The sequence below is a fragment of the Bacillus rossius genome, chromosome 13 (genome assembly GCF_032445375.1).
Source record: "Bacillus rossius redtenbacheri isolate Brsri chromosome 13, Brsri_v3, whole genome shotgun sequence".
Taxonomy (NCBI): Eukaryota; Metazoa; Arthropoda; class Insecta; order Phasmatodea; family Bacillidae; genus Bacillus; species Bacillus rossius.
The window spans coordinates 18,650,398-18,676,776 of record NC_086340.1 but is presented as its reverse complement, the minus strand read 5'-3'; the positions used below and the strand labels follow the sequence as shown (position 1 = coordinate 18,676,776).

Below are 26,379 nucleotides of genomic sequence, written 5' to 3'. Positions count from 1 at the left end.
AGTGATTAGTTTCAGTCCAGAAGGAAGTAAACAATTAAAATTTACCCCATCGGATATGAAGAAGGTTCACGTCAATATTCAATATGGCGTGAAAGGTTATGCCTAGCGACCGTGACCACAATTTAAAAAAATAAACTTAGTTTTGAGATGATGACCCGTGAAAATGTTTTATTTTCAATTGTATGTATGTTTTAGAAATGGAATAATTATTAAACTTTGTGGAACTGTGCATTATTGCATCATGCGAAATTACAGACAATATAGTATATTGCTAGGGCCATGCATTTTTCGCGAAAAAAAAAATCTGTCCGCTCGTTAGACTGCAATAAGGTGTAGGCGCGCCAGTGGTTTCCTTCCTTGTGATTGGTTACCGTCTGCAAGAGACACAATTACCTTATTTGACCATGTCATTCAGGGAGCGCTTGCTTCCACACTGAACGACTGTGATTCGTCTACAAACAGTAGACATGTACCTGAAAGAAAGTCGACCAGTCACGGAACACAGACGATGCTATAGTGCTTTGACTCCCAGCTTGTCTGGAGATCTTTTCGCGAAAGTTGCATGCTCTTATTTATTGCTTGTAATTAACAGCTGTGGTTTCACTGTTAGGGAGGTTGAATGCATAAGAAACAGGCCGACGGGCCGGCGGTATAATGGCGTGCTGGGGAAGCCTACAGTTCACAGGGATGAGAGCCACACACGAACAGTTACGAAGTACTCCGAAGTTTTCCGATCGCTCGCGAAAAAGAACAAAACAACCATGTTGCAGGGATTTATATATTTTACGATCATATAGTATTTTAAATAACGCTAACCTAACCAACCTATAATTTTATTTACGATAACCTAACCTAATCCCAACCTACCCTCCCGGAAAAAAAAGAACTGTTATTTATTACATTGAACAAACCTAACGCAACCTAACCTTTCACTTCGGTAAACTTCGGAACTGTTCAGGTTGTGATTGTGGCTTTCATCCATGTGAATTGTAAGCTATCCAAGTAAAGTGCAGGTGAATTGTAAACGGTATACTTTGCTTGCTATGCCATAGAAGACTCACACCACAACTAAGCACTATCCTCAATCCATACCGGCTGCGAAAATTATCCTGTATGTCCAATTTTCACTTTTGTGGGGGAGGTGCCCCTCTCCTTTAATTGGGGGGGGGGGGGGGGTCCTTCCACAGAGGCCATGGACACTTTCTAATTCGAAATTCTGCCATTTTCCTGGAACTATTTCGAATTACGAACAAAACTTTCGTTCTTGAATGAGTATAATCCAAATGCAAAACTATTATAGACTGATATATAGCATAGAATTAATATTTTTCACAATGTAACGCGGTCACAAATGAAACTTTGATACACAATTCAATATAATAAATACACTTACGATATGGCAGGTTTTGAAACCTTTTTAACCATGTAAAACTGCCACGCAAGGCTTGTGCCATTTTTGGATTTATGTGTAACCTTACTATTGCTGACAACATGTCTTCAGTACCCATAAAACTTAATAACGCATTTTTTTTCTGCAGCACATTAATAAAAAAATAAAAAAGCAAAAGTGACTATGTTAAATAAGAATGGACTCTACAGGTATTACCAAAAGTTTAAGACCATTAGGAAATTTGACGACTAGCTAGCAAATTTTATAAAACGGAAGGTAGTGGCGATAGTAATAATTATTACTTCGAACTGATATTTGTTTACGTATCTAAATTACTTTAATATATACGATTTTTAAAACAAATCACAGATGCTTGAAACAGGTTTTTTTTACTACATACAGGTTTGATCACATATACAAAATATACTCCATCATTTCCAAAACCTTTTAAAACCTGTGAAAAATATATTTCATAATTCTAAATTTGTTTGTTTTTAACAAATAAAGTTTAAAATTTGAATCATCAATTAGTTTTTTAAAAATGTATTAAGAGAAAATTTTAAGTGCAATTAAAATTGAGGCGGTTATTAGCAAAGGGGTGTAAGTGACGAAATATAGATGTTATATTTTAATTGAATGATAGTATGAGATTTCTTGTAGGCAAAGGAAATTTTTTTTGATCCCAAAGCGATAATCGTGTAGTCTTAAGATTTATGTTGCCACGTAGCAAGTTCTCGTAAACTATTCATCAAAATGTTTATTCTCTTTCGAGTGTTTGAGGATTCTTTTTCTCAAAACTGTCCTATATTCTTTTACACGAGGGGCGAAAAATCTGTAGGATTTCCCTAGGGGGTGAGTCGCGGTGTTACGTTTACCATTTCCCTTTCAAATTTATCATTTTGCCAGGCCAAGCAACACCCCAGGGAGGCCTGCTTCCCCCCCCCCCCCCCCCCAACGATCTCACTAGGATTTACACTTAAACCTATGACTTATACTGACAGCCTCAATTTATAACCAAAAGAGCATCACCTGATGGTCTTACACTTGTGGCGGGGCCGTTGCATACTATTTTGTGAGCAAGTATAGTAGTAATATTAATAATAAGATACCATGATATATATATTAAAAACTTTATCACAAAAAGAGAGGTATTTCATATATATTAATAAGATCTCAATATAATATAGAGAACAATATTAACTTGCAATTTTTTTTACATTATATTACGTTATTATTGTATTAGACAATAATTATATAATAATAATGGTCTATACATATTTAACATATTATTTCAATTAAAGAATTTAATTTAGTTAGTATCTGTATTTATTAAAATCTTTTTTTATATTATAAATTAAAGAATGAAATAATACTAATTATATTACAGTTAAATAACATCTGATTAAATTATGATTGTATAATATTAAAACTGGATATGCATTAAGGGTTAAAGTGTAAATATGAGATGAATGACATTCTCACACGCGGTCACTGAGAGCGCGATGCCGTGTGCGGTTGCCCCGGCCCAGGCATACGCATGCTGGACCAGCCCTACATGACGGACCTGATCGAGGCCAACTCCATGGGCCACGAGCCCAGCCTCATCGACATCTACAGCGCGTCGTGGGGCCCCACCGACGACGGCAAGACCGTCGACGGACCGCGCAACGCCACCATGCGCGCCATCGTGAGGGGCGTCAACGAGGCGAGTTGCTCCGCGTGTGTGTGTGCCCCGACACCTGTGGAACTGGGTGTGTGTGAGAGGGTAGGCCGGACTGGGTTTCCAGCGACGGGGGAGTCCCAACCTGACAACCCCCCGAGCCCTTTTCCGGACATCTCCTTTCCCAAGGGATCAGCCACTGGGGACTAAAGGTGGGTTTACGATCGAAAATTAAGAATCAAGACCTAAGACTCAGTCACGTACTTACCAATTGACTCTATGTAAACTAGTGGAATGGTTTATGGAATGTCGTGTGTAAAGTTTGACGGGTCGTGTGCGACGTGGGTTTCCAGCGACGGGGAAGTCTCCGCTCCACGAGTCCCGACCTGATCTCCCCGGCCCTTTTCCGGACATCTCCTTTCCCAAGGGATCAGCCACTGGGGACTAAAGGTGGGTTTACGATCGAAAATTAAGAATCAAGACCTAAGACTCAGTCACGTACTTACCAATTGACTCTATGTAAACTAGTGGAATGGTTTATGGAATGTCGTGTGTAAAGTTTGACGGGTCGTGTGCGACGTGGGTTTCCAGCGACGGGGAAGTCTCCGCTCCACGAGTCCCGACCTGATCTCCCCGGCCCTTTTCCGGACATCTCCTTTCCCAAGGGATCAGCCACTGGGGACTAAAGGTGGGTTTACGATCGAAAATTAAGAATCAAGACCTAAGACTCAGTCACGTACTTACCAATTGACTCTATGTAAACTAGTGGAATGGTTTATGGAATGTCGTGTGTAAAGTTTGACGGGTCGTGTGCGACGTGGGTTTCCAGCGACGGGGAAGTCTCCGCTCCACGAGTCCCGACCTGATCTCCCCGGCCCTTTTCCGGACATCTCCTTTCCCAAGGGATCAGCCACTGGGGACTAAAGGTGGGTTTACGATCGAAAATTAAGAATCAAGACCTAAGACTCAGTCACGTACTTACCAATTGACTCTATGTAAACTAGTGGAATGGTTTATGGAATGTCGTGTGTAAAGTTTGACGGGTCGTGTGCGACGTGGGTTTCCAGCGACGGGGAAGTCTCCGCTCCACGAGTCCCGACCTGATCTCCCCGGCCCTTTTCCGGACATCTCCTTTCCCAAGGGATCAGCCACTGGGGACTAAAGGTGGGTTTACGATCGAAAATTAAGAATCAAGACCTAAGACTCAGTCACGTACTTACCAATTGACTCTATGTAAACTAGTGGAATGGTTTATGGAATGTCGTGTGTAAAGTTTGACGGGTCGTGTGCGACGTGGGTTTCCAGCGACGGGGAAGTCTCCGCTCCACGAGTCCCGACCTGATCTCCCCGGCCCTTTTCCGGACATCTCCTTTCCCAAGGGATCAGCCACTGGGGACTAAAGGTGGGTTTACGATCGAAAATTAAGAATCAAGACCTAAGACTTAGTCGCGTACTTACCATATGACTATGTAAACTAGTGGAATGGTTTATGGAATGTCGTGTGTGAATTTTGACGGGTCGTGTGCGAACCGTATGATGACTTGAGACTTAACAGAAATGGTTATATTTTTTATATTTTTCCGTTAAGACTTTAAGGGAAGCGACCAATAACAACAAACCGGAACCGTTCAAACCGGAAGTTTATGTCTTATTATTGGACCGAGCGAGGCAGTATTTCGGGTTAGAATTCGTGTATATTTGTCATTTGTAATCATCATCCATTTCGAAAAATAGATATCCCATTTGTCAATAACCTATTTCAAACCTGCTTCTCCGTTTCGAACAATGGCCGACCATGTGTTTTGTGCTGTGATTGGTTAGAATTAACTACTTCTATGTCAGTCATAAACTGGAAAATGTAGTTTTGACTTAATCGTGTGCTCGATGTTAAGTTATAATTCTTAAGGAAATCAATCGTAAACCCAGCTTAAGTCCCTCACCCTTATGGCGTAGCCCCTGCTAGAAAACCAGCGGTATCACGAGGAGGTAGAGGTCGCCTTGTTCCTGAGAGGCTATGTATGACGCATCAGGGAACCTTTCCGTCGGCCGGCGCGCTCAACATGCTTCCCTCGAGGCATTCCCTTTCAATCGAAGTCGGGTATAAGCCGTTAGAACCTCGGCTACGACGACGAAAGGCCGAGGCTAGGCATTCCAGCATCATCACCGCCAAGTAGAGACCGGAAAAATTCGCGGATTCATTTCACGACAGCCTAAAATTCATATAGTTATACCTCATAATGCCTCTGCTATTAGCTCACAACTCACCTGGATGACTCTGGCCCAGTGAGAAACACTCAACCGAAGCTGTGTCGAATCACAGGCCACATTGGCACACCTTCAAAAGACAGCAGCCAATGAGAGGGTGGCATTTGACCGAGTGTACGTAGAACTATAAAGTTCATCCTAGAGGTCATTGAACCAGAGAATTTTTCCGGGTCCCTACCACCAAGTACCTCCTAGCTCACTCGGCTCGCCAGAGAGTTGAGACCTAAGTTCGCAATTCCGCTGGCGCCCACTCAGATTCACCACGTCATTCTGGGGACTCCTCCATCACTCAGAAAACCTGTGGTCCGGTGGAGGCCTATCCGACCTCTCCTAGCTGTCCAGGCTAGCGGCCCGAAGCTGTGACGTCGCTCACCACATCAGCTCAATGAACCCTCCGAGTGTTCTCCAAGCGACATGAACACAATTCAAACAATAGTTAGCCTTCACTTTACCCAAATCATTACATTCTCCCTTGCAGAAACCATTCAAAGAATCATCCCCCTGGATTGTCACCCTGAAATACCCACCGTTGTCGCCAAGAGTCACGAAGTTGCTTTGCTGTTATGAAGAAGACCTTCTCCAAAGAGTTTTGAGGAAAAGGCAGGGAAGGAAAATCGGCTCCCTCAAACCTTCGTGCCATTATACAACCGTTTTGTTTCGTTTGACCAAAAAAAAGGTCGACAATAGTACAGAGTTAATTTCTGCACAATGAAAGAATAGTTATTAGAATGGCAATAAAAACTTGCCACAAAATAGTGGTTAACAGTAGAATTTTTGCAGAACAACTGGTAGCCGACTGTCATGTTTGAGGTGGTTCGTCACGCCATGCGTGTTGTGGTAGATCTGAGTAGGCGCCAGCGGTATTGTGACCTTAGGGCTAAGGACACGGTCAACTCTCTGGCGAGCCGAATGAGCTAGGAGGTACTTGGTGGTGATGCTGGAATGGGTATTCTCAGCCTCCCGTCGTAGACGAGGCTCTAACGGTGTTACCCGACTGCGATTTAAAGGAAACGCCTCACACACATCCTCTCCTGTTCTGTTTGAGACTGGGACTGGAGGATCTTGGGAGGTGCAGTCGGTCTGTGATTTGTGTTAAGGGCCAGTGCAATGGGTTGGTGCTGGCTGTATGTTTGGTCAGCCGCAGTTTCATCACCCTTCCCACATTAGAACACCCCGGTGGGGGCACTCTTGACGTAAAGGAAGAATTTCCCCAGCGCCCGACTGGAGGCGCCAGTACCAAGTCTCTTAAAAAATGCTTGACTGTTGGAAGAACTACTGTTATTCACTTCTACCTGATGGTGCACATGCCCAAGGTCCTGTTCTGTTAATTACAGCAGGCGAAGATAGTTCGATAACATTTTTTGATTGTGGACACAGTATCAAAGGATTTTATTTAATGGAAGTGACTGTTTAGAGATTGAAATACTTATTCGAAGTTATTTAGGATCATAAATAAAGAATGGCCATGCACAATTTCCGCAATATTTTGGGTGTTCTGAAAGCATGATGAACAACATAAAAGCAGATTCGCGCAGTTTACGTGCAATAATTCATTCAGGTGTATATAAAGTAAAACATCGCGTAATTAATTTGGAAATAAACTCATGTGTATATATACTTAACCACAATCAGCCAGATCCAGTAGATTTATAGACACGTAGTTCCATGATTTCTTTTTTCTATTTGTTAGTCTTCCAAAAACAAAAAAAGTTTCAAATAATTTTGTCAAAAACTGAAAAATTTGGAAATTCAGGCAAATTAGCCTTTGCGTAATCTTAAATTGTGCATGGTAAATTTTGATTCTGTATTAACTCCACACAATTACATGTGGATGTGAGTAGTGGTCGGACGAGATGTCTTGATCTACCCGGGAATCAAATTTTCTATGTCTGAAATTTAAAAAAAAAATCAAACCTAACACGTTGGTTGCCTTTGGAACATGCTGGGTTCTTTTACGGTGGGATGTGAGTCTAACTAACAATCCGAAACTCAAACTGAACTGTTGTCTGAAGTAGCTTGGCTTCTGGGTTGTAGCCGTGTCCTTGGCAAATAATTCACCAACGTTTCGGTCGACACTGCAGTCACCATCATCAGGGAGCAGTTAACTGCCGTGAAGGCCTGCGAACATTATGAACTGTTGCCGCCTGTGGGAACGATGGGTTCTTTCGTGTTAGGGGTGAGTTAAATAGATTTTGAACCGAGATGAATAGCTGACGTGCCTGTGTGGGCGCCGGGTGTTTGCAGGGCAGGAACGGGCTGGGCAACATCTACGTGTGGGCGAGCGGGGACGGCGGCGAGGAGGACGACTGCAACTGCGACGGCTACGCGGCCAGCATGTGGACCGTGTCCATCAACAGCGCCATCAACGACGGCCAGAACGCGCACTACGACGAGAGCTGCTCGTCCACGCTCGCCTCCACCTTCAGCAACGGCGCCAAGGACCCCAACACCGGCGTGGTGGGTCCGAGCTGACACACCCCCCGAAAAAATTACCTGACCTGATGTTGACTTTGGAAATACCCCGCGGTCATTCAAGGGGGAGATGAGACGAACTAACAACCTCCGAAAAAATTACCTGACCTGTTGTTGACTTTTGAAATAATGCGTGCTCATTTAAAGAAGGAGATGAGTCGAACTCACACCCCAAAATTCAATCTGGTCTGTTGCATTTGGAAACGCGTGGGTGTTTTTACGGTGGGTTTAGACCAACAAACACTCCAAAACTTAACCTGTTGTTGCATTTGGAAACACGTGTGTTCTTTTACAGTGGAAGTGAGCCGAAATAACATCCCCAAACTAACCTCAACCTTTTTTCCCGTTGGAAATACGAATATTTATTTACGATGGGTGTGAGTCGTTAATACACCCCAAAACTCAACCTAACATGTCGTCTTTGGAAACACGTGGGTTTTTTTTACAGTAGGGGCGAGTAGAACAAACACTCCACAACTCCACATGACCTGGTGTTGCGTTTGGAAACACGAAGGGTTATTTTTTTTTACGGTAGTAAAATATGTTACCTATTAAATATTTGGAAAGAGAATTTGTGAGCCTGAAGTATATGGTAAGCCTTCGCGGGCATTTGTCTGATAAACTATTTTGGCTTCCAAGGTAGAGTCTCATAGCGTTGAAAGTGTGTACCGAAGTTTCGTTGTGCGTTGCAGCAGGAATTTTTAGGGTTGATAATCAACTGATACCTGTAAGGTGGTAGGGCACTATATACCTACAAATGAAGTTTTACAACTACACGAATTTTCTCGCTGTGGTAGAATTTTTTTCTTTGAATAAATTGAGGGTAGTAACACGCCACAAAACATGAAGAAAATAAAGGTGTTACCCTCAATTATTATTTAAATAATTTTGCTTCAGTGACAACATTCTCCAGGGTTTTAAAACTCGATCAATTAAACACAATATATAGACGCTCAATGTCCCATCTTAAATATTTCTCTATTTTAATTTTTAGTAAAAATGTTCTAAGACGTAAACCAGCCTTTGGAAGACGTACATATGTTTTCAGCTTAGTTTATAGTGACGAACCTGCAACGGAAAAATTTGTCGGTCGAATTCAGACTCACTCTGTATATACTTGCCAAGAGTTATCTTCAGTGAGACCAGACATGGCCTCATCTCTCCAGCGGCTTGGTTTCGTGCAACTCGCCTATACAATCTTTCAAAAAAAGAAATATTACTATGCATATAATATTCTGTCTTCACCGTCTTTCTTTGTATACATACGCACAATAGAATGTTTCAAAGTGTCAAGAAGTCATGCTATTCTCACAGATATACTGAAAATAATAATTTATATTCACATTATCATTATTTTCTCGATAATAAATTATTATTTTTATATGTTGAAAGTTTAAATTTTAGTAAACAGTATTTCTCGAAATTTTTGTTTTCCAATCATACATCATATGCCACATATTTTATTTAGTATGTATGTAATAGTATATAAAAAAAATTTTTTAAACTCAGCATAAATTAATGTGTGACTGACCAGACGGATTATTTTCAAAAATTATATCTGCCCTCAAAAAGGTTGAAGTTGACCATCGCTGAACTAGACAATAGAAAGTGGCCTGTCAGTAAAAGACCTCTGGCAAGTAAGTATACATAGAGTCTTCAACACCTACTAGCTCTCAGTTGATTCCCAGTCCTGAAGATGCTTGCTGCAATGCAGAGCGAATCGTCGGCAAGCATTTCCATCGCGAAAGCCTACTTAAGTTTATTTTGTGACAGTGTTTGAATTTTCAAAGGCAAGACAAAGAATGCGAATCGCGTTTGAAGATCGCGCGAGATTTCAGAGTTGCCATTTCTTACATCACGCTGTCAGAAGTAAAACCTCCAGGATTTTCGAACTGCTGTTTTTTTGCCTCCTGAAGCGCCAGATGTAGTTCACTACACGAAATTACATCGGTAGAAACTCTTTTCCCCCATCTGTGAGAGGCGTTTATGTATTTGCGATATTGACTTTCTGCCGAACCTTTTTCAAAGCTCTTTCCAGCACTGTCTCACTTTAGAGGAATTCAGAGGCAGAGAGGCGCATTCCAAGAATTCTTCACGGTTCTTTTTATTTTTTGTCGCAACTGCATAGAACTCTTTCAATTCCACAGTATCTGAAGGTTGAAAAGAAAAAAAATTCAAACAATTTTATCGTTCTCTCTTTCTATAAAACTAAAATATCTCGAATAATTGAGAAGAAATACATAGGTACCATTATCATCAGAGAAAATTTTAATAAATCTATAAAATGTGGGTCATTGATGAGAGTAGAAAACTGGCAACAACGCAGGATTATTTTTTACGTCTCATTGAAAGCGAGGTTATTGAAGACTGTTAATTAAACGTCCTTTGTTTAAAATCTGATCCATTTTTGTCAGGTTTTTTATCTTCTCTGTTTTGTTCGATGGTAATTATGGTAGGTGTTTGGGAGACACATGTTGATTTTTCAAGCATTTTCGCGTTCAGTTATGAGACACGCATAGACATCATCAGACATGAAACTACGGGCTAGCGTTATTTTAACATGTCGCTAGAAGGATTCTTAATCGGAAAAGATAAAAAAAAATGTAAATTCTTTGAAAGTAGATATAATAATTATGAGCCAACTTCAGTTCCTGTCGGTCGGTCTTCGAATTGATAATTAATATGATTTCACTCTCACTTCCACGCACACACTAATAGGGCATTTGTATTAAACCGTCAACCAATTACCGCTTATGGCTAGTTGCAAAATTTCAATCTTTGATCCAAGATCCAATGATCTTGGCCCAATAACGATCCATGAATCAACCTTTTATGGTCGGTAGTCCAGGACACAAAAATAAGGATTTAATTGTTGAATATGCTACACCTGTACCCTAACAGTGTTCCTAGTGCACGATAGGACACGGCCAGTAACTTAATTTTAGGGAACGGGTTTTGGTGTCGAATTCGTTGCCGATCTGTTGCCCAAATTCCGCGCATGCGCAGAGTTGATTTTTTTTTGTAGATTTCGTCCTGATGGCGGACCCGCGTCTGGCGACATTAACTTATATATATATATATATATATATATATATAGTCATTTTTTGATCATTGGGGACGTACCAAGCGTGTTGTTATACCAAATTAAACTTTATGAAAGCGAATTTATCCTGGAATTCATTTTGTACACGTTAATGGCCATAACAAGAAATAATCGCAACTTAAATAGTACCTACTTGAGAACATTATAAAGACGTTTCTGTTTTTGGGCGACGGTGCTGCCAACTGTAGTATTTTTGCCGTTACAATTAATTGTATCTATGGTTGCCAAACGTCTGCTAAGAATGCTTTGAAACCAGATTCTAGCCTCGCGCAGGGCACAGTTTATTAAAGCTGTCGCCGATTTGATTCCTTACTGGTATTCGGTTTGGACACGTTCTGGAATACGGCCCCGAGTTAAGGCAGTGCTTATTCGGTACCTTACCCAAACTTCTTGGAATAACGCCCTAAATGCTGAAACGTCATATTCTCTGTGGCTAAACGATCTTAGGTCACTTGGATGGTGCAGGAACCAACTCGCTAAACGTCGAACCGACATAATTATTTTGTTACTACGCGATCTTCTGTCGCGAGATCTAAAGTTCGTGAGTTTGCAATCTTGCTGTAAACGGTGATAATAGTGCCAAATAAGTATCAGATACATCTCTATTGGTGGGCTACAGTCTGTTGGTGGGACAGCAAGCATGTGGTTGGTGTGGTTGCCACAAGATAGCAGATCAACCGGTCGCTGCCTTGACTCTGTTGACTTTTAAATAAAATTTAAAAAAAAATTGTGAGCTAGTTTTTTTTAGTACCCGCCAATTATGTGTAGCATCTAACCTCGGTAACGAGCAAGTACATGTATCCTCATGGTGTGAATACAACTAGAATAACAAATCGGTCACGAAATTTAGCGTAGAACTATTTTAAATTACGCAGACCGTGATAAATATACGCAAACTACATTTCTTGACGAGAATCACGCGTAGTTTGCGCACTTGCCGCTAGAATTCGCTGTCAGAGAAGCTACGTCGACTACTGAATCATTCGATTTGCAGAGCAAAAGGTTAAACAAAATAATTAAACGGCTCCGATAAAACTGGAAAAAAAAAGAGTTAAAAAAGAAAAACAACTTAATCCCAGCTTCAGAACTGATTTTTTTACAAGGAATTTTATTAAAATACAGCCCTTCTTGTTAATATTCATTAAACAGTTAGAACCATAATGTTTCCCTGTGGCTTTGTTAACTTTGGTTCACGCCATCCTCCACAGATGGCAGCACCGTGGTAACACATTTCCGTTTCACGTGAATTCCGTTCCATTCACGGAAATCATTCCTACAAAATACCGTATACCGAGAACTAAGATGTTACACATTTAAAAAACGCATACTAGTATTTAAAAGCTATTACAAACCAAAGGACCAAAATATTATTTGACTTTATTTAAAAAAAATGCCTCATTGAAACAATCAGCTTACTACGATTCAAGCACTTAAAATGTTGTATGTTTAATGCGTTAAATGGTTATGACACTATAAAATAATGTTAGTTTTTTTTTTTTTCGCACGTGTGTTTTAAGTGATCTGAAATGTAACAAGTCAGATGCAGGGGCATGCAGATTTCGCAAAAAGATTTCGAAACTAGATGAAAGTTAAAACACTATAGTTGCGTCTGTGTTTCATGATTGGGTGAGTTTCTCCCAGGCATTGGCGCAACAACAGGGGGGGGGGGGAGGGTATTTTGCCCCCCTCTGAAACCTTGAAGTGGGGGCAAACGGAGGCAAAGAAAGTTCTGTGTAATCAATTTTTAGATAATAAAACTGCTTAAATAGCACCATTTTCCACCTTGAAATACAAATTTTCCCGGCGGAGGACCCCCGGACACCGCGCTTCAATAGGGGGATCGATGATTCTTTATAAAAAGGCATATTGCTCCCCCCCCCTTTGGAAATTTAGTTGTTGCGCCCCTGCTCCCAGGTACATATCGATTGTAACAACACCAATCACAGTAATTCAGTGTGGAAGTAAACGCGTCCTGAGTGGCTCGTTCAAATAAGGCAACGACTTCTCTCGCAGACGGCCGCCAATTACAAGGCAGAAACCACAGGTTCAGGTAGACCTTGTTGCAGTCTAATAAGTGTTCAGATCTTTTCGCGAAAAATGCCTGCCCCTAGTCAGATGCTATGATATCTACGTTATTATCATTGCGATATTGCATTCGTGAAGTGAGTACAGGTCCTGGACATGTCTGCTCGCGCTGTGTCGATACGAGATCGTCGTTGCACGAGCCATCGTTCCGTTCGCCGCTCAGAAACGCAAATGGCGCAACAGGAAATTTTTGGTCACACCGTAAACGGACCACTAGTTGGAAAAAAAATAATTTCAGATCGCCCTCGCGTTCCTGATGGTGTAGTTGGTCACCGGCCCGTTCATCCAACCTTCAGCGCAGAACGGCTGCCTTTGCATTTTGTTTGTCCAGATTTTTACCTTCAAGCAATGATTAGGGACCGGAAAATTTCGCGGGTTCATTGACCTCTAGGATGAACTCCATAGTTCTACGTACACTCGGTAAAATGCCACCCACTCATTGGCTGCTGTCTTGTGAGACGTCCCATCGTAGCAGCCTGTGATTCGATAAAGCTTTGGTTGGGTGTTTCTCATTGGCCCAGAGTCATCCAGGTGAGTTGTGAGCCAATAGCAGAGGCAGCACTGAGGTATAAATATTTGTATTTTAGCCTATCGCGAAACTAATTCGCGATTTTTTCCGGTCTCTAGCAATGATAAATAGGTACCGGAAAATTTCGCTGGTTCACTGACCTCTAGGATGTACTCAACAGTCTCTTACATACTCGGGAAAAATGACGCCTGTTCATTGGCTGCTGACTCAGGACACGTCTCAACTAGCTTATCCGCCATTCGGCACTTTCTTGGTTTACGGTTTTCAATTGGGCTCACAGTTGCCCCAGATAAAATGTAGGCCAATCGCAGAAGCGATACAAAAGATCTACTTGTTTAGATGTTAGCCTATCACGAAATGTTTCCGCGATTTTTTTTCCTGTCTCTAATAATAAATAATTTAAATAAATAAACAACAAAGAAACCTGAGCAGATAAGGCAAGATGCTCAACTAGACTCTAAATCACCCCTCACCCATTTTTTTTTTTTTTTTTTTTTTTTTAACTAAACGGAGGGCTGGACAACACACGAGATTAACGTGAAAATAAATAACTCACCTCCCACGAAACTAAATATTAATTTAACTGGCCACTTTTAGTCCATCAATGATTCGCAGCAAAAAAAAAAATATTTTTCAATGTCAGTTATTTCACAATCCCCGTCAAAGCTTATTGTTTATATAGGGCACAAAACAGGAGGTTATGGGCCGCATTCAGCGACCCTGGGACTCCTCGCGGGCCACGGGGTTTGATGCTCGGCCTCTGGGTCCGCTACTGGCTATGATGATGTCCCTGTCGGTCAGTCCGCAATGGCTGCACGGGTGGTTGCTTCATTAAACAAATGCTCTGAGCCTCCTCTCCCCCCCCCCCCCACCCTGGGGCATTTTGCGCGCGAGCATGGCCCCCACATTCGATTACGGGCCCTGGACACAGGACCCTCCCCCAATTTTCACAGTCACGTGCTACATTATAATTGCATGGTTATTTCTTACCTACACTCTTTTTAAGAATGTTATCTAACCTGAAAAATACAGGGTTATAATTATGGCTACTATTTTATAAGTCCAAACTATGCTTTATTTATAATATAATTTTATTTTAAAGTAACCACAGCGAGTATGTGTATTTATTTCACACGCTGAGATAAAAATAACCAGGGCTGGGCCCTGGGCCCAGGGGTCCACCCAGCCCCACCCTTGCGGGGGGCCACGGCGAGCGGACAAACGGGGTGGAACGCCGAGTACACTCCACTTGCCCTAAAGTCATTCGACCTAAAATGAATTTCGGCTGAATGCCTGTTAGGTCGAATGACTTTTAGGGCAAATGACTTTTAGGCGAATTGACTTTTAGGGCAAGTGACGTTTAGTAGATATGACTTTTAGGGCAAATGACTTTTAGGCCAAGTGACTTTTAGGTCAAGTGACGTTTAGGAGATATGACTTTTAGTGCAAATTACTTTTAAGTCAAATGACTTTTAAGTCAAATGACTGAAGGATTATTTTAAATTTTAGGTCAAGTGACGTTTAGGAGATATGACTTTTAGGTCAAATGACTCGCACCCGTAACGCCGACGGAACGGCAAAGCGATCCTATTTCGGCCGCGGGGCGTCGATTTGACGCGTTCGGACGCATCGCATTTAGATTTACTCCCCCCTCACCCCCCCCCCCCCCCCACGAGCAGATGCGTCAATGTTTGTACGGGAGAAGAGGGACGAGCAGTTACGCCCCTCTGTCACCGCCGACCCCCCCTCCGCGAGGCGTACGTACAGAAGCTGAACAAACACGGCGTGGCAGATTGTGTCACTAACGACCTTGTCAAGTTCCAAAATGGAGCACGCATGCAGTATCGCGGGAGTCGGCTTTCAAACAAACCGTAAAATAATACAGCCGTGGAAATTCTCGCGTGTTTATTCCCCCCCCCCCCCCCCTCCATGCTTGGGTCATCAGGAGATTTACTTTGATATCGCGGTAGCACAAACCACAGTAGAAGAAATAGCTACTGTTTGTAGCAAATAAATAAAATGAGGTTTCTCGGCTTGTGGGGTGTTAAGTGTGCCGTAAAAAAAAGTGGTACTTATATCAAGGACACACAAACCATGCAAACTCTTGAAAGTGCATGTTCCGTTCCAGTCCAGAATTTTATTTTTTTACGTTTCAACGCTATTAAACTTGTAAACATATTGAGTGGCCGAACTTCAACAAAACGATATATATACACACATAATGCATATTTTTGCATAATTATCTGGCAAGGTTGAATTTTTTAACATGTCTGTGCAGTATGGATAAGGAAAACAAAAAAAAAATATTAAATGAAATTTTTTTGTTGCTGGTAGGCTGTGGTATGGTTTCAAAAATTCTTTTAGAGAAAATTATTTCATTTTATTTAGTCTTTTGAAGTCATGAATAAACATTCAGATGATTTCAAAAGGTCAGGTAAATTAAAGTTTTTATTTATTTTATTTTTTCATAAAGAAATTAAATCATATCACATAGCAGCCAGTGAAATTTAATTTAAACCCAAAAAGTTCCAGTTTTAAATTCCATTTAATTTCTCCTTATTAATACTGCACAAAAGCGTTAAAAATGCAACTGTGCCTGCCAATTATGCAAAAAGCATGCGATATCTACATTTTTGTGAAACTTCAGTCACTCAAAACATGTGGAACGTAAAGATAAAAAAAAATTAACTGAAACGGGACATACATCCTTAACCCTAATGATGCCAAATAAATGCGAGCAAAAACATTCTTGACCGTCAGTATACAAAGGTGATCGTTTTTTGGTTATAAACTTTTATTTGAATTATTTATTCATTTTAATAACTTAAATATATCTAATAGTACATTAATATATAATTTTTTAAATTTTCCCAATATTAGTATTTATTTGCTAAGCAAAAAAAAAGTATAGTTCATTAAATATTTTGCTAGTCGTAAATAATCCATTAATACTAGTTTTTGAAAGATGTACCGTTGTTAAAGAACTTTAAGATCAAATACTATAAAATTAAATTTTTCAATGGTGTTGGAATGATTTACGTGATGAAATGATTTCTTAGATATTTAGGTAAGGTTTAATATACTGGTTTAAATTACGTAATGATTCTTTTCCTTTAAATATTAATTTTGGACATTTTGACATTTATAGATTTTTTTTCTGAACCAATGTATACTTTGGCTTGAATTTAAATCAAATTCACTTTTTAACTTTTAACTTAATAAAAACTAATGTAAGATTTCTTAATTTTTTCATTTATTTATTGTCAAAAGTTACAATTTTTTAAAATGTTTACATTATTTGAAATACCGCACTTATATTAAAGTGACTAGATGCATTCACAGATAAGCTTGCTTTTGTTAGAGCTAAATTTTCCTGGTTAATTTAGTGAATTGTAACCTAAGTGTAAAATTAAAAATAAAATACAAAATTTGAACTAGTCTTTCAGTAGTCGCCAGTGATGTCTAACATCTAACCTCGGTAATAAACAGATGCATGTGTTCTCGTGTTCCAAATACATCTATAATACGAAACTCGGACACAAAAATTTAACGTAGATTTTTTTTTTAAATAATGCCGAGCGTGAAAAATGCACGAAAATTGTGTTCTGGACGCGAAACCACACCTAGTTTCAGCACCCGCCGCAAGAATTCGCTGCCGGAGCAGCTAAGTCGACTAAATAATCATCTCATGTGCAGACCGAAATTTTAAACTACGTAATGGAACGGCACCAATAAAAGCGTGAAAGACTTAAATATAAAATAATTTCAACAAGGAATTTTATGCAAGTACTGTCCAAATTGTTAAAATCAACAAAATTGTTAATACTGTGTGTGACGTTTCTCTGTTTGTGAACTTGGTTCGCACCGTCCGCCACAGATGGCAGCACAGTGGTTGTGTTCACCGTGGTGAACTGGTAGCAGAAGCAGCATTCATTTTTTCGCTGTCGCTGATCACTCATTAGTAGAGTCCGGAAAAATTCGCGAATTCATTTCGCGATTGGCTAAAATACAAATAGTTATACCTCAGTGCTGCCTCTGTCATTGGCTCACAACTCACCTGGATGACTCTGGGCCAATGGGAAACGCCCGACCGAAGCTTTATCGAATCACAGGCTGCTGCTGCTACGCTGGGACGTCTCACAAGACAGCAGCCAATGAGTGGGTGGCATTTGACCGAGTGTACGTAGAACTATGGAGTTCATCCTGGAGGCCATTGAACCCGCGAATTTTTCCGGTCCCTAGAAATCACTCCCCCACCAAATGCCGTGTATAACGAGAGATATGATGTTGCACAACGGGGGAAGGAAGGAAAAAAAAAACTCTTCGGCGGGAACGTGTGGGACACGACCAATGAGCGCTGTGTTTTTGCCCCCCGCAGGCGACCACGGACCTGTACGGCAAGTGCACCACGACGCACTCCGGGACCTCAGCGGCGGCGCCGGAGGCGGCTGGTGTGTTCGCCCTCGCCCTGGAGGCAAAGTGAGTTCCCCCGCGAGACCCTTTTCACGTGCCGTCGATCACGTGAGGTTATCCTTGCACGGGGGAATAACCCTGCAAAAACACACTTTTCCACAGCGCTCGCTGCCACGTGTAAGATGCACGTCACAGCCAGTGGCGGATCCAGGATTTTGGTTTGGGAGGGGCTTGACCCAGCTGAGGCTAGGCTTTATCAAGGCAAACACTGAAACAATAGTGGACCCAGATGCTTTCGGAGGGGGCTTGAGCCCCCTTTAGCCCCCCCCCCCCCTCTGGATCCGCTACTGGTCACAGCATGCCGTTTCCTGAACAATAATTCCTAATTATCTTTGAAACATTTGTGCAATGGGAGCGCATGACTTGATGTAATCTTTTGGACATACGCCATTGCTAAGCACTTTTTTCTGTAGAAGAAAACTAAAAAAAAAAAAAAAATACCCAAAAGACAAAAAACACAAATTAAGCAAAAATATTGCTGTTGTCAACAGGATATAAACACCACATAATATTCCATAACAGGAATATGGTCAACGAACAAAGAAAAACGTTCCCTTAGTCCATTTTTCTTTGTTTTTCTTTGTTCGTTGACCATATTCCTGTTATGGAATATTATGTGGTGTTTATATCCTGTTGACAACAGCAATATTTTTGCTTAATTTGTGTTTTTTGTCTTTTGGGTATTTTTTTAGTTTTCTTCTACAGAAAAAGTGCTTAGCAATGGCGTATGTCCAAAAGATTACATCAAGTAATGATTCCTAACTCCATGGGGGGGGGGGGGGGGGGGGATAAGTCACCGTCATCTTAATTTTTTTTTTTTTGCCATAGACTTCGTGTGACTTGACGTGGGCCCCAAAACTTAACTGTAAAAATGTTTGGTAACAATCCTTGAAATTTAATGGAACTTGTTAACAACATACACAAATTTGTGGAAAATTTACCTTAAAAACGTGGTACATTTTTTTGTTGTGTATTTGACTTGATTCAAAACAAATGTAGGAGAGATACAAGATTTATATGGTAAATTTCCCATATAAATTTAATTATGTATAGAGGAACGTTATCAATTTAAAGTTTTTAGAATGTATCTGTGGGTGCTCGTTAATGTCAATAGACGTGTGTAGACATGTGTATAATTATGAAAAAAATATAACAGGTATAGTTGCCCCCGTCAAAAAATAATTTATGCTAGACCAGTGGCTTCAAACCATTTCCTGTTGATAACTATTAGATTTGAATAAAGAATAAAATATAGGGAACAAATATTTTTAAAAACTGTAATGCCAAAATTTTCAAATGAATAACTCAAATTTGAAAACAACCGCCAAAATAAAAAAAATGGAAAAATCCAAGACTGCGGGGGCCGTCTGACATTCAATGTAGGTACAAAATAAATCTTGGCGTCTTTTGTAATTATGACGTGTCCAACGTTTCGGCACACCTTGTTTCAGCCAAATTCAATGGCCGTAGTAAACAACTGATGGCTTTTCTTTCAGAATTCCTAAGTTAGAACTCATTTGAGTTACACACTGTTACGCAGTACATATATTTTTATAGTACATGATCTGTTGTTTCTTAAACTCCTGTCTACTGTAGGCCTACTTATTGTTTTGGAACCTGCAGCTAGTTAGCTAGATTGTGGTTTTTGCTTGCTGTGTAATTTTTAATTTTTCTCTATATATATATTCTTATATATATATATATAGAGAGAGAGAGAGAGAATACCTATATATACCTATATGTTATCACTACTTATTCTAGTATTTTAATTTTTATTTAGTTCATTGAATTTGTATTATGTTAAATTAAATCTTTATTTATTTGTTTCTTGGCACAGTATTTGTGTAGGTCAACACAGAGCCAGGTTGTGATTGGTCTCTGGGGGTGACCATTATTTGAAGAGCGTCTGGCGAATCAGAATGATTATGCTTTCTAATTCTTGGCTTATTCTTGGATTATGACACGATCATGTTTATGGTGAAACAAAAATAAAGCCACAAAATATTTAATATGTTCCTAGATTCTCTGTTGATATTACATGGTCTTTTTTATTATTTATTTTTCTGATCAATCTGTGGCTGTAATTGGAAAATTTACGGTGTGTTATGCTTGGTCAAAATTGACTGACATTGCATTGAAATCCAGACCCCATGAAGCATGGCAAATCTAGAAACGGAAGCCCACATTCTAAATTCATTAAATAAAGCTTACTTGTCTTTTACATAAAAAAATTATAATCCTTGTTTAACTACAGGTATTACGAAAAGTTTAATACATTTACACAATTTAATGTAATAATAGTTGTTTCTAAAGTACTGGTAGAAATTGCATCTTACACCGCAATAAATCTTTTGAAAACTTATATTCAGTGGTAAACAAATTTTTTTCGAAAGTAAGATGATAGCGATAGCATACTTTTCTCTGATCTGCTTATTCGTTTTGTTTCATAGCTTTCTTTACCTACTAAGTATGTTTTTTTTTTTTTTAACAAATCACATAATTCTTTCGACAGATATTGTTTTTACTAAATACAGGTTTGACCAAATATATTTAAAAAAATATATACAAACTCAATTATTTTGAAAAACTAAAAAAATATATATAATTATTAAGTGGCAAATATTTTCTAGAAATATAAATTTTTATTTGGGCAAACCAAATAATTACTAAATAAAAATAATAATTTATGTCACTTCAATTGCTACTATAATCATTACGTAATTATACCGGAAATACATAACCAAAAGACTGTCACCTTAAATATATTTAATCTTTCGGTGTGACCTGTAGATTATAACCTCAGCTACCTGGAAAAATGTGTGGCTTTAAGGAAAAATAATAAAATTTATCTAAACCTTACAATCCAACTACAGATTTTTTTTTAAATATGTACAAAAATTTAAAATTTCAGTCTTTTGACGTATTTTTCACAAATATTTTTTTTTGAAACAATATAAGCGTTGTATAAAAATATATTTTTTACAGGTAATCGTAAAAGAAAAAACTAAAGTTTCTTCAATAATGTTCGCGAAGCATGGTCGTCGGCAGGAAACGTGCTCTGGCGACCGCAAGCCACCGCCTGCTTTATGAACGCTGAAATATGCCGCAGGGAACGGAGAGAGATCCCGAGAGCAATATTGGAATCCAGAAAATCCATTTCGATGAAAATGAAGGAAATCTTTCGCTCGAAGTGCACGTAGATAGGCGCGAGAATAACGCATGAATTTTAACCAAGGGACTATAAAAAAAAAGGATTAAATATGCGGTCCTTTATGAAATGTTACAAGTAGAAATAAAAGTTTATGATCAGGAATGAAAAGAAAAAAACAAAAGAGACCCAGCAACACAAAAACTAACAGATAATGTTACGCAAAATCTTCTACTTAATAAAATAAAACACTGTCAGCCGACGCACAGCTTAAACCGGTAGGACTAGAAGTTTAAAATTTTGCATTGGAGTTCCTTATATAACGCAGATGAGCACCAAGGATTTTATAAAGTTCGTCCCCTAAAGAGGTTAAATAGAACATGAAAGTTAGCATAAAAGTTCGTAATTTTTGAAGTTAGAACTATGGAAATTGATGTTTAGGCCTCTGTTTATAAATTATAGTCAGTTGTATCTACATTTTTTGGTAATTCATAAAAAATGAGGATCAAATACTTTCCCATTGGGCACACGGCTAGTTACAAAGAAAATTTGTAAAAACTTGATAAGTTCAGTTTACATTTTTTTTTTAAAAATATAGGGCCTAAATTAGGTAACAAATAAATTTTCTAACGTATATGTTTCTTTTAAATTTTCTTTTTAGTAATTTAAACTCTTTTTCATAGTACGGTTAGTAAAATTAAAATGCCGCACATCGCATAAGGATAATAGAAGCACTCACACATAAGCTTCCTGTGAGAATAACATTTTTGAAGATAAAAAAAAACATAGTGTGATTGTGTAAATGATGTCAAAAACAAAGTAAATAAAAAAATTAAAAATAATAAGTTTACAGATTGGCTTTTACCACTTACGTATAGACGATACTGTTGTTCCTGATTTTTGTAGTCTCGTGTCAGGCAATGGACTGCAATTATATATTATGCAAGACTATTAAAAAAAGTCACTAAGCAAGACTCGCAAATTTAATTTCTGAAGTAAAAACAGGCAGTTGATTGACTGTGGCTACTGCCTCACCTCTTATGATTATTTGTTACGACTGAAAAACATACCAGTATTTAAAAGCTGTTACGGTCTGAAGTATGAATAGAGTTTGCTAAGAAAAAGGCCTTTATTTAAAATAAAAGTAATTTAAACCAAATAACGCCTGTTTAAAGCATTAAACTAAAATAACTTGCATTACAAACACTTCAAATATAGGTATTACATGAGAAATGTGGCGGTAACATTTGAAAAAACAGGATTTATTTAAAACTTTTTTAAATACGATCTGACATTAGGAATCATTCTCTAATTTTTTTACGCCGGAGTTCAAAAAATAACCTATATAAAGTCCGTACAATTTAAGGACATGTTTGCTCGCACTGTGTTGAATAAAATGCGAATAAAATAATTTTCTAACGAATCGCCTACGACACATCTGTGACGTCAATGCGACAAAATTCGTGGGCGTGACAAATTTTCCGATTGAAGAGATTTTTTATTTTATTTACAAGTGAATGTTAAATTTTAATTAAAAAGAAACAAGAACGTAAAAAAAATATGGCTGTCGTATGTTTTGTGTGTATTTAATGCCAAGAACAAATTTGTTTTTTTTATCTTTTTTCCTGTTTGTCCACGGCAAAAAAAAATGTCGACAATACCGCGATATTTCATATTTCGGGGCTGAATATTTTCAAATAAATAAAAAAAAAGTTTCGATCGAAACATGTCAGAATTAAAAAAAACGCTCATACAACACGGTAGCTCCTTAAATTTGGACCAAAATTCAGGAAACTCTATAGGCTTACTTTGGTCACATAGTTAGATTTTGCCTATAAATGGCGGATCAGACCACGTATTTGTACCTATGTTTTTTTTTTATATTTCCTTCCGTATTCTTTAATATATATTTTTTTTAATTTCTCCCATTCTTTGATTTATTTCCACATTTCCTCGCTTATCACTTTTCTCTTTTTCTTCGTGTATGTATTGCATCCTTTTTTATAAATTTTCTCTTCGTTTATTTTTCATACTTCATTCTTTCTTCATGGGATTCTTCATAAATTCTTTTTTTTTTCCCCTTCGTTGAATTTCCTCTCATGTTTCTTCTATCAGGGCCGGTGCAAGGTAAATTGGCGCCCTAGGCGTAAAACCTTAATGCCCCCCCCCCCCCCCCACTCTTCGCCGGACACCCAAAACAAATTGTCCTTGCCTTCAAAATACATCACGTAAGGCTAAGATTTTGTCAACAATCAAATGTAAGCAGGCTTGTGTTTTTTTTCTTTTTTTTTTTTTACTTATTACAAATCATAAACAGGTGACAGTGGAGTTTAAAATAATTACTTACTTATATCAATATAAACATTCCAAACTGTTACAAAAATCAATTTTCATCTAGTTTCAATAATCGTCAAACATATATCAGCTGTTTATGTGTCGTGCTGCGCCGCCCCCAGCTACTTGGCGCCCTAGGCGGTTGCCTGGTTCGCCTGTGTGGACGCGCCGGCCCTGTAGTCCGCCTGGTTGTCTGATGACTCTGACGTACGTGTGTGTGTGTGATGCGCGCGCAGCCCGCAGCTGACGTGGCGCGACGTGCAGCACCTCACGGTGCTCACCTCCAAGCGCAACTCGCTGTTCGACGCCAAGGGCCGCTTCCACTGGACCATGAACGGCGTGGGGCTGGAGTTCAACCACCTGTTCGGGTTCGGCGTGCTGGACGCCGGCGCGATGGTGGCGCTGGCCAGGCAGTGGAAGAGCGTGCCGGCGCGGTACCACTGCGAGGCCGGCACCGTCGCCGACGTGCAGTGAGTCTCCCCTACCACCACCCCCACCACAACCCCTACCACCACCACCACCAACCCCCCCACCTCAACCACCACCCCCACCTCAACCTCCACCACCACCACCACCTCAACCTCCACCACCACCACCACCCCCACCTCAACCTCCACCACCTCCATCTCAACCTCCACCTCAACCTCCACCTCCACCTCCCCCTCAGCCTCCACCTCCAGCTCTCAAACGTCCCAACCACAACGTACTTTTACAAAAAGATCCGTATGTTCCATGAAAGAATGTCCCAGTTATATATATATTTTTTAATATAATCAACTACAAGCCTATAACAGTTGCTCTGTTAATAATGTACTAAGTAGGTAAACTGGTCCGTGATGATGGCGACTCGCAATGTCGACTGAAACGTCAGTGAATTATTCGCCATGGACGCGGCTACAACCCAGAAGCCAAGCTACTTCAGGTGTTTTGTTTTTATTTCTCGCTTGCAGCGCGAAAGAACGGCCCTTCCATGGTGGACGTGTAAACTTTAATTGGCAAAAAGATGGAGCCCCTTTCCCCCCCATTGAAATCTCTTTGCACGATAGTCCAAGTCCCTCCTGACCGTTTGATTGGTCGTATCGGTCGAGACGACGGCCTTTGGGGCTTTATGAAAGATCGTGTCCACGTTCCGCCGCTACCTGATGATTCGCCAGAGTTGAGACACGGAATTGAAGAGGCTTTTGCTTCCGTTTCTCCGGACGTGTTAACCAAAATGTGGAGAGAATTGGACTTTAGGTTGGATGTGTGCCGTATAGCTAAATGTGCGCATATTGACATTTTTAAGGAAATAATAGGTTCGTTTACTTTCTGTTGGATGTATGATTATTTGTCAATAGTCTAAATTAAACGGTTATATTATACCAATGCAACTGGACATTCTTTTATTGACAGCCAGTGCTACAATAAACATATTGTAACTCTGTACAACACATGGCTATGGTTATTTTTCATATATGAAATACGTTTTTCGAGATAATGATATGCCAAAGTTGAGACACAGATTTGAAGAGGCCATTGCTTCCATTACTCCTGATGTGTTAGCGAAAGTTTGGAAAGAATTGGACTTTAGGTTTGATGTGTGCCGTATAACTAAAGCTGCACATATTAAAATTTTGTAAGAAAAAATAGGTTAGTCTACCTTCAATTTGCTTTATGATTTTTTTTTTGTAAATAGTCTAAATTTAACTGTTATATTATACCATTGAAATTGGGACTATTTTTATCGATATTCTGTATATAAGGTGGCACAGAACACTATAAATTTGGTAACACTCAAAAAGCTAATTTATGATATAATTAGGTTAAAAGTGCTCACGATGTATTATTATTTGTTAAACAGCACTTTTAAATACAGCTATTGTGAACATTTCCGTTTTTTACACCAAAAAATATATTTTTATTGTTATAAATTTTTGAACTTAAATTATTATGTTGATGCATTTCATACTTAAATAGTCTGATATTAAAATAAAAAAGTATTTTCTGCATTAAAATGACTTAAACATACAAATAGCTATAAAAATCGATAACCAAAACATTTCACCAACTATACATGCTATAACACACATATTTTTACATTTATGTATATATATGTATGTATATAGAAATATAAAAATGTGTGTGTGTCCAAGCAAAAATTATATATATTATAGGTATGAGTTAAATTATATAAATGTGATATTAACTTAAATAAACATAGTAATATTACTGTAATGATGCAAAACTGCATGTGAAACTTGTCTGTTAAATAGCCTTAGTCTTAGCTGAGACCATGCATATAATTTGTTTGCCCCTGCAAACAGATCTTCTCTCCGAACTACACAAAGATGCAGCACACACTACGCAAATAAGTTTCAGATGTGAGGCATCACTTGCTGAAAAAATTGCCTTGTTTCTGTAGCTTTACATAATAGTGTGTTCCATGCGGATGCATTTATTGCTAGCCTGTATCTAATACAGTGCCCATATTGTGTGTCTTGGCAAAGAAATCACTCCCAACTAGTCAGTGCTGCAGCACGTAATATTCACGATATATTCCAGAAATGGCACCTTACTTTGCAATGTGTCTGCGTAATACAAAAAGTGCCTGGACCTTAGGTGCCGTGTGGAAGTGATCCTTCTTAGCCTGTGCCCTGTCCCAGTGATGTATGTGTCCCGACAAAGAGATCCCTCCCAACTGTTCAGTGCTGCAGCACAGTGTCTGGACCTTAGGTACCGTGTGGATGTGACCATTCGTAGCCTGTGCCCTGTATCAGTGATGTATGTGTCCCGGCAAAGAGATCCCTCCCAACTGGTCAGTGCTGCATCACAAAGCGCCTGGACCTTAGGTACCGTGTGGATGTGATCCTTCTTAGCCTGTGCCCTGTCCCAGTGATGTATGTGTCCCGACAAAGAGATCCCTCCCAACTGTTCAGTGCTG

The 26,379-nt window shown here is 39.4% G+C and overlaps 1 protein-coding gene across 1 annotated transcript in view; it reads left to right on the top strand.

Moving 5' to 3' along the window:
- The window catches only part of LOC134538304 (neuroendocrine convertase 2-like), a 358,913-nt gene that overhangs the window by 318,292 nt on the left and 14,242 nt on the right, over positions 1-26,379 (top strand). The window contains exons 7-10 of the mRNA XM_063379498.1: positions 2,920-3,095; positions 7,560-7,772; positions 17,883-17,983; positions 23,696-23,929. Of these exons, the coding sequence (XP_063235568.1) occupies positions 2,920-3,095; positions 7,560-7,772; positions 17,883-17,983; positions 23,696-23,929 (724 nt within the window). The remainder of the gene's footprint in view (positions 1-2,919; positions 3,096-7,559; positions 7,773-17,882; positions 17,984-23,695; positions 23,930-26,379) is intronic.